General features: G+C 37.8%; 3 protein-coding genes across 4 annotated transcripts; all 3 read left to right on the forward strand.

Annotated features, from left to right (window-relative positions):
- The first annotated feature begins 128 nt into the window (after positions 1 to 128).
- LOC129787824 (uncharacterized) lies at positions 129 to 2,276 on the forward strand. Its single transcript, XM_055823627.1, has 4 exons — positions 129 to 308; positions 371 to 578; positions 646 to 976; positions 1,037 to 2,276. Exons 1-4 carry the CDS (start codon positions 186 to 188, stop codon positions 2,001 to 2,003), a joined length of 1,629 nt encoding a protein of 542 aa, XP_055679602.1. The 5' UTR covers positions 129 to 185; the 3' UTR covers positions 2,004 to 2,276.
- A 115-nt stretch (positions 2,277 to 2,391) lies between these two features.
- On the forward strand, positions 2,392 to 5,400 carry LOC129787821 (uncharacterized). The gene is made up of 4 exons (XM_055823622.1): positions 2,392 to 2,697; positions 2,784 to 2,991; positions 3,903 to 4,230; positions 4,298 to 5,400. The coding sequence occupies exons 1-4, from the start codon at positions 2,572 to 2,574 to the stop codon at positions 5,274 to 5,276; spliced, it is 1,641 nt and encodes a 546-aa protein (XP_055679597.1). The 5' UTR covers positions 2,392 to 2,571; the 3' UTR covers positions 5,277 to 5,400.
- Positions 5,336 to 7,690, forward strand: LOC129787822 (uncharacterized). 2 transcript variants are annotated; one of them, XM_055823623.1, is made up of 6 exons: positions 5,336 to 5,450; positions 5,551 to 5,759; positions 5,824 to 6,028; positions 6,089 to 6,425; positions 6,487 to 6,652; positions 6,713 to 7,690. In XM_055823623.1, exons 2-6 carry the CDS (start codon positions 5,637 to 5,639, stop codon positions 7,517 to 7,519), a joined length of 1,638 nt encoding a protein of 545 aa, XP_055679598.1. In that variant the 5' UTR covers positions 5,336 to 5,450; positions 5,551 to 5,636; the 3' UTR covers positions 7,520 to 7,690. The 2 variants fall into 2 exon arrangements, with proteins under 2 accessions (XP_055679598.1, XP_055679599.1); XM_055823624.1 differs by lacking the exons at positions 5,336 to 5,450; positions 5,551 to 5,759 and having other exon boundaries at positions 5,915 to 6,028; positions 6,081 to 6,425.
- The last annotated feature ends 66 nt before the right edge of the window (positions 7,691 to 7,756 follow it).

Consider the following 7,756-nt stretch of genomic DNA (forward strand, 5'->3'; position numbering starts at 1 on the left):
ACTTAAAAAATTTATTATAGAATAAAGTACTTAAGTGTGTTCGATGCGAAATTTTCAAGCTTAATTGTATATGAAATTCAAGATAAAAATTTTATAGTCATATCTTGACTTTATATAAACAGCAAATCAGTAAGACATTAGCCTTATTTGCGAGTGGTTGTTGTAAGAGATAAAGTTCCCTGCAAATGGCTAAAAAGACAAATATTATTTTTGGCGGTGAACAAATCACAAACTTTGCAAATTTATTCGGTTCTCTTAGCAAATATCTCCATTCAATACTAAACACGAAAAAGGATAAAGTAGCGATTGTAAGTTTGAGATTTATCTTTGATCTTTACCCTTTTATGCTAATTTGCTCTTTTACTTTCAGATTGAAGCTGAAACTGAGAAGGAAATAACGTACGGAGAAATTAAGGAGAAAGCTCTGATCTTGGTTGATTTTTTCCATAAGAATGGAATTAAAGCTGGAGATGTGATTGGAATTTGCAGTGAAAATTGCAATGAATTTGTCTATACGGTCTACGGAGCTCTCCTTGCAGGTGTTACAGTAGCACCTATTAATTTCTCCTACAAGGAAGGTGAGTTTTAGAATTATTTTTTTAAAAATTCACCTAATTTTTCACGCAAAATTTTTCTATTTAACAGGTGAAATAAGTCATGCCTTTCAACTAACAAAACCTAAAATAATTTTCGGAACAAGATCCAACATTGACAGGCTTATTAATGTTGCCAAAGAATGTCAATTTGTGGAGAAAATTGTCCAGTTCGGATGGCCATCAGGAATAAAAGGAGTTTTATACTTTCACGACATTATTAATGACCAAAGAAATGCTTCAAGAACAAACCAAGATTACGAAAGCCCTCATGAAGATTTGGATCGAAATGCTGTGATTGTCTTATCCTCGGGAACAACAGGATTACCAAAAGGCGTGCAGATTACTGAGAGAAATATCCTGGCATTATTTGGGCAGTTTATGTAAGCTGAGCTAACTATAAAAAGGCTCTAAAAGATCTAACAATTTTCCATCTTTTTCAGTGACGATAAATTCTTTGAAGGTACAGGAGAACGCATAATGTCCTGCCTTCCTTGGTTCCATATTTTCGGCCTTGGAAATATCCTGGCTTTAGGAACTTGTGGTATAACTTTAATATCTCTTCCGCGCTTTGAAGAGAAACTCTTTCTCAGCTCCATTGAAAAGTACAAAGCAAACAAAATACTAATGGTACCACCATTGATGGTTTTCTTGGCAAAGAATCCATTAGTTAGTAAGTATGATTTGAGCAGTCTACGTGAACTATACTGCGGAGCTGCACCGCTTAGCAAGGAAGTGGAAGATGCCGTAAAGGCCAGGATACGCAACATAAAAGAAATCCGTCAGGGTTACGCCTTATCCGAAACAAGCCTCAGTGCGCTATTTTCCAAAGGACGAACTAAACCAGGAAGCTCTGGAACTGTTGTTAGTGCGACATACTGCAAAGTTGTTGATCCAGAAACAGGAAAGATCCTGGGGCCAAATCAACCAGGAGAACTCTGCTTCAAAGGACCACAAATTATGCGAGGATACATTGGGAATGATGCTGCAACAAAGGATACAATGGATAAGGATGGATACTTTCACACAGGAGACGTTGGATACTACGACGAAGATAAATACTTCTTTATCGTAGATCGTCTGAAGGAACTCATTAAATACAAAGGATTCCAAGTTCCTCCTGCTGAACTGGAAGCTCTCCTTGTGGCTCATCCAAAAGTTCTAGATGCTGCTGTTATTGGACTCCCTGATGATGCTGCTGGAGAACTTCCTCTGGCCTTTGTCGTCAAAAAACCCAACACGGATGTTACAGAGAAGGAAATTAAGGACTACATTGCCAGCAAAGTCACAAACTACAAACAGCTACGCGGTGGTGTACGCTTCATTGATGAAATCCCTAAAAATCCAAGTGGAAAAATTCTGCGAAGGGAATTGCGGCTCCTTATCAAGAAACCACAATCGAAGCTTTAAGAAATAGCTGAATGATAAGTAACTGATTAGGCGGAATATGGGTATCTGTATCAATTGATAAGCAATCTTCAGTAGGTTTTTGATAAATAAGCATTTAGTTGTTGGAGAAATTCAAAGCTAAAGGATTAAATGTAGATTAATTTGCATTGTGTTCGTTACTATAGAGTTAGAATAAACAGACTTGGGACAGACTTCTTTACATAAAAAATCAATTTTAATTTTTTTTAACAGATCAACATGAAAGAATTTATTAAAATTAATGTTCTAATGCAATTCTGATTCAATAAGACTTAAGAATTTTATTGATGTATCGGCTTTGAGCATTTTTTGCTGGCTGGTTACGCGCGCATAGCACATTGGTTGCATAAGTTTTGTTGAAATAGTCAATGGAAGCAGCGACTAGAGCTCGTTCTTCGTGTTTTTCCGTACACAACTCGCATGTGGGGTTCAGAGAGCAACCACTTTAAAGTCATATCTTAGTCTTGGGCGATGTTCAGTGTCGCAGTTAATTGAACCGAGCTGCCCGTGAAGGTTGTACACAACAAGCAGCACCATCCAAGCAACAACAATGAGTGACGAAGAAAAGTACATAATCTTTGGTGGAGAACGAACCACGGATTTTACAAAAATCGTCGGATCCCTTGGGGAGCTTCTTCTCTTCCAATTGAACAATAATGGTGACAAAGTTGGGATTGTAAGTACATTAAATGAGCTCTTTTTCCAAATGTAATCATGACCTAGTATTTGAGATAAGGAATATCTCATTCTTGACTCCCACAGATAGACGGGCTGACGGGAAAGGAGACAACTTACAGAGAAATTAAAGAGAAAGCCCTTCATTTGGCTGAATTTTTCCGTCAGAATGGTGTTAAGGCTGGCGATGTTATTGGAATTTGCAGTGAAAATCGCATAGAATTTCCCTTTACCGTGTTTGGTGCTCTCCTCATGGGGGCCACGGTAACAACACTCAATCTCCTCTACACTGAACGTGAGTTTGTGTGCGCAAAAGCATAATCAATAGAAAGTACATGTGTTTTGTTAAAAAAAAATGAATTGAATCAATTTTCATACCCAAACGGTCATTCATTTAAAAAAGCTCGTAAATTTGAGATCGGGTCGTTTTACTGAAATTAAATTAGGGAGACCTAAGTTGAGTAAATTTTAGGTGGCTATCCGGCTAATAACTTTAACGGGTTAAAAGTGATTTAAAATTAAATTAAGGAAATTAGTTTCGTGTAAAAAATATCAGAATATTACAAATTATGAGATAAAAGTATCTGAATTCATAATTCGGGTCTAAATTAAACGTTTAAAGTTCAAAGGAGATATACAATTTAATTAATTAAGATACAAAGTATCTTAAACAAGTTAGAAATCCTTAAAAGAAAAAATCAAATTGAGTAGAAAATTAACAAATAAAATACAATGATTGAAGCATAAAACATTCTTTAGGTCCGGAACTATCTAAAGCTAGCACTACAATTTAAAAATTAAACTCTGATAAAACCCAGGTTGACTTTCTAGTTCTAGAAAATTTATTTCTTCAGAACCATTCTTATAAACTTCTTTAAGAGCAGCAAAAAGTCAGTTCCAATCATTTCTTGTCGTTATAAATAATTTTTATGTGATATTTATGGACTCGTGATGAACCGTGAAAAACTGATACCTTAGTCATAATTACTCTATTAATTGTAATCACTACAGCTAGTTTTTGTAAGAATCCCTTTAACAACTGCTCTATCATCAAACGTTCTCACGAGAAAAATTAGTCGGAGCCGTTAAAAAATTACCCGGTTTAGGGCTCTGAATTCAATATATTCCCATTGCTTTAATTCTACTTTATTGTGAATTCTCATAGAAATGTAAATTGAAATAATGCATTAACTTTATCACTTCCAGGTGAAATGATCCACACACTTCAACTGACGAGACCTAAAGTTATTTTTGGAACTGAACTCGCCGTAGAAAGGCTAATTGATGTTACGAAAAAATGTCCATTCGTTGAGAAAATTATTCAGTATGGCGACACGGAGATCGTTAAGGGAGTGCTGCTCTTTCAGGACATCCTCAAGGATGGCAGGTATGCCAAGCCTGAAGATGAGTTTGTAAATCCACCAGAAAACCTCGACCGTAGTGCTTTGATAATGATGTCATCGGGAACAACGGGGCTGCCCAAAGGAGTTCAAATTACCGAAAGGAATATCCTGGCAACGTTAGGGCAATCAGTGTAGGTTAAATTAAGCTCTGACTTAAAGAGAAAGCACAATTAAATTTTCTTTCCTTGGTTCTTGTAGAGATGCACGAAGTAAACTCTATTCAGAGGATATGGAGCTGATCATCTTGAGCATCATTCCGTGGTTCCACGTTTACGGTCTAATGACCCTTATTTCATCATCAATCGGTGGTATCGTCTTGATCCTGTTACCACGATTTGAGGAGCACTTATTCCTTAGTTCAATTGAAAAGTACAAAGCCACTCATGCCTTTATGGTGCCACCATTGATGGTTTTCCTAGCCAAGCATCCGTTAGTTGATAAATATGACTTGAGCAGCCTTCAGGAATTATTCTGCGGAGCTGCACCGCTTAGCAAGGAAGTGGAAGATGCTGTGAAGGCCAGGATTCCCAATATAAAGGGAATAAGACAAGGATTTGGTTTATCCGAAACAACCCTCAGTGTTTTGTCAACAAGTGGAGAAACAACGAAACCAGGAAGTGTTGGAACTGTCGTTATTGGGACTTATTGCAAAGTTGTTGATCCTGAAACAGGGAAGATCTTGGGGCCAAATCAACCAGGAGAACTCTGCTTCAAAGGACCACAAATTATGCGAGGATACATTGGGAATGATGCTGCTACGAAGGATACAATGGATAAGGACGGATGGCTCCATACAGGAGACGTTGGATACTACGACGAGGATAAATTCTTCTTCATTGTTGATCGTCTAAAGGAACTCATCAAGTACAAAGGCTTCCAAGTTCCTCCTGCTGAGTTAGAAGCTCTCCTTGTGGCCCATCCAAAGGTCCTTGATGCTGCTGTTATTGGACTTCCAGATGATGCTGCCGGAGAACTTCCTCTGGCCTTTGTTGTCAAGAAACCCAACACTGATGTTTCAGAGAAGGAAATTAAGGACTACATCGCCAGCAAGGTTACCAACTACAAACAACTACGCGGTGGTGTACGCTTCATTGATGAAATACCAAAGAATCCAAGTGGGAAAATCCTTAGACGAGAATTGCGACTCCTTATCAAGAAGCCACAATCGAAGCTATAAAAGCAATTTGCCAATCATACTAAATTTCTAACTGATAAGGTGATTGTAGTCATTTTTTATGCCAATTTTTCAGGTGATTGTTATGTAAAGAGAAATAATTATATTAAAGAGCGGAATAAGATTAGAGAGTGAGTTTGCAATAATGGAGAAAGTTTGCTGGAGTTTCCAGAGATGGTAGGTACTCAAAAAAAAATTACTCCCGTATCTGTTTAATTATTTTGTCAACAAGGATCTTAAGTATGTAATAACAACCATCTTCTCTTTGTCTTATCAGTATGATAAAGTCTGAGACGTACTCTAAACTCGTTGTGAATTTTCTCTTCACGCTCAGTCTTCGTGAGATTCTCGTACGCAGAAGTAATGCCTCAAGAAAGTTTCGTGATTTACGGCGGACCCGCTGTGATAGACTATTCTTCCAACTACAAAAGTTTGGCTGAATATGTGCTAAAGACTCTCAAGGAAAATGGAAATAAAATTGCAATTGTAAGTCCACCAAATATAGAAAAGAAATTGAAAGAAATTAGGCCAAGAATATTCTGCTTAACAGATTGATGGAGCAACGGGCGAGCCTATTACGTACACAAATCTCTTAGACAGGGCATTAACCTTGGTTAAATATCTCCAAGGGAAAGGTATTGGGAGAGATGTTATTGGATTATGCTGTGAAAATCGCTTGGAATTTGCAGTAGTTGTCTTTGCAACTATTCTATGCGGAGCAACACTGTCTACCATAAATCCGCGATATGTTAAACGTAAGTACAGCTTTAGAGCAAGGTCAGGGCTATTAAAAAAAAACTCGCAAAGTTTTTCAGGTGAAATAAAGCACGTCGTTTATTTAACTACACCTAAAATCATTTTTGTAACATCATCGGCAATGGAGAATGTTCAGGAAGTCTGTAAGGATGCTCCGTCTGTTCAGGAGATTATTCATATTGGACATACTTCGGGAATTAATTTATCTAGGACTCCGAACTTCAAACAGATCCTCAAGGATCCAAAGAATAAAATGACCGAAAGGGAGTACAAACTTCCACAAATCGATAAAGAGCAGAATGATGGATTTATTTTGATGTCATCAGGAACAACAGGCTTACCAAAAGGCGTTGTATTGTCTGACCTCAACATGCTGGAAGCTTTGGGAAATTTAGAGTAAGAAAATTTCTTCTCTAACATTTGAAAGAAATTAAAATAACTTTCCCTTCTTTTGCAGAGAAACCAAGAGGTCAATGTTCACGTTACCAAATGTGTGCAGCCTTGGTATTCTTCCATGGTTCCATTCTTATGGTCTCGTAACACTCATTTGCCTAATTACCAAAGGTGTGAGAATTGTCTCTTTGCCGCGTTTTGAGGAGAAAACATTTTTGAATGCAATTCAGGTGTGTTCATCACATTTATTAACACCTTCAGTTGCTAAAAATTTCTCTTTTACATTTCAGAATTACAAAGTTACGCATGCATTTGTCGTGCCACCATTGATGGTCTTCCTCGCGAAGAATCCGAATTTGATGAACTACAACCTGAGCTGCTTGAAGGAACTTTTCTACGGAGCTGCCCCACTGGGGAAGGATACTGAGGATGAAGTTAAACAACAGATTCCCAGCTTAACGAAAGTCCAACAAGGGTATGGTATGACGGAGACAACGTTAACGGTTTTAGGATCAAGAGGATCAGTTCCTGTTCAGGGAAGCGCAGGAGTTATAACGGCGAGAACTTGGGGTAAAGTTATCGATATGGAAACTGGAGAAATACTTGGACCAAATAAGCGTGGAGAACTCTGCTTCAAGGGTCCTACAATTATGAAGGGCTACTATAGGAATCCTAAAGCAACGCAAGATACAATTAAGGACGGTTGGTTGCATACTGGGGATGTCGGATACTACGATGAAGGAAAGAACTTTTACATTGTGGATCGCCTAAAGGAGCTCATCAAGTACAATAGCTTTCAAGTAGCTCCAGCTGAGCTAGAAGCTCTCCTCCTAACTCATCCTGCTATCAAGGATGCTGCAGTAATTGGAATTCCTGATCCACAGACTGGAGAACTTCCCACGGCTTTTGTAGTCTTGAAGGACAATTTAAAGGCTTCAGGGGAAGAAATTGCCAACTTTGTAGCAGAACGGGTGTCAAACCCAAAAAGATTGCGTGGTGGGATACATTTTGTTGAAGAAATTCCAAAGAATCCAAGTGGAAAGATTCTACGACGTGTTTTGCGAGAAAAGCTAGCACAGCCAAAAGCAAAGTTGTAATAAAATGATAAATTATTTCTTGAGCTAATCTGGGGGGTAATTCAACGACAGGAGTATTCACTTGACCTAATGTTTTATTATCGCTCATATCTGTTTTAGAGGTTTGAGAAGTAGAAAAAAAATAGCCGCAAGATAAGATGTTAGTTAATAAAATTCTCAATTGGTTCTCTACTCCGTCAGTAGTTGATAAAACGCCGTCTTTAAAGCACTCAGTTAGAGATTTTATTGTTGAAAAAA

The sequence above is a fragment of the Lutzomyia longipalpis genome, chromosome 1, assembly GCF_024334085.1.
Source record: "Lutzomyia longipalpis isolate SR_M1_2022 chromosome 1, ASM2433408v1".
In the NCBI taxonomy this organism is placed as follows: Eukaryota; Metazoa; Arthropoda; class Insecta; order Diptera; family Psychodidae; genus Lutzomyia; species Lutzomyia longipalpis.

Coding starts and splice junctions, on each gene's coding strand:
- LOC129787822 (XM_055823623.1), top strand. CDS start 5,637: ATGCCTCAAGAAAGTTTCGTGATTTACGGCGGACCCGCTGTGATAGAC. Junction 5,760..5,823: donor ATGGAAATAAAATTGCAATT/GTAAGTCCACCA, acceptor TCTGCTTAACAG/ATTGATGGAGCAACGGGCGA. Junction 6,653..6,712: donor CATTTTTGAATGCAATTCAG/GTGTGTTCATCA, acceptor TTTACATTTCAG/AATTACAAAGTTACGCATGC.
- LOC129787821 (XM_055823622.1), top strand. CDS start 2,572: ATGAGTGACGAAGAAAAGTACATAATCTTTGGTGGAGAACGAACCACG. Junction 2,992..3,902: donor CAATCTCCTCTACACTGAAC/GTGAGTTTGTGT, acceptor TATCACTTCCAG/GTGAAATGATCCACACACTT. Junction 4,231..4,297: donor GCAACGTTAGGGCAATCAGT/GTAGGTTAAATT, acceptor TGGTTCTTGTAG/AGATGCACGAAGTAAACTCT.
- LOC129787824 (XM_055823627.1), top strand. CDS start 186: ATGGCTAAAAAGACAAATATTATTTTTGGCGGTGAACAAATCACAAAC. Junction 309..370: donor AAAAGGATAAAGTAGCGATT/GTAAGTTTGAGA, acceptor TTTTACTTTCAG/ATTGAAGCTGAAACTGAGAA. Junction 579..645: donor TAATTTCTCCTACAAGGAAG/GTGAGTTTTAGA, acceptor TCTATTTAACAG/GTGAAATAAGTCATGCCTTT.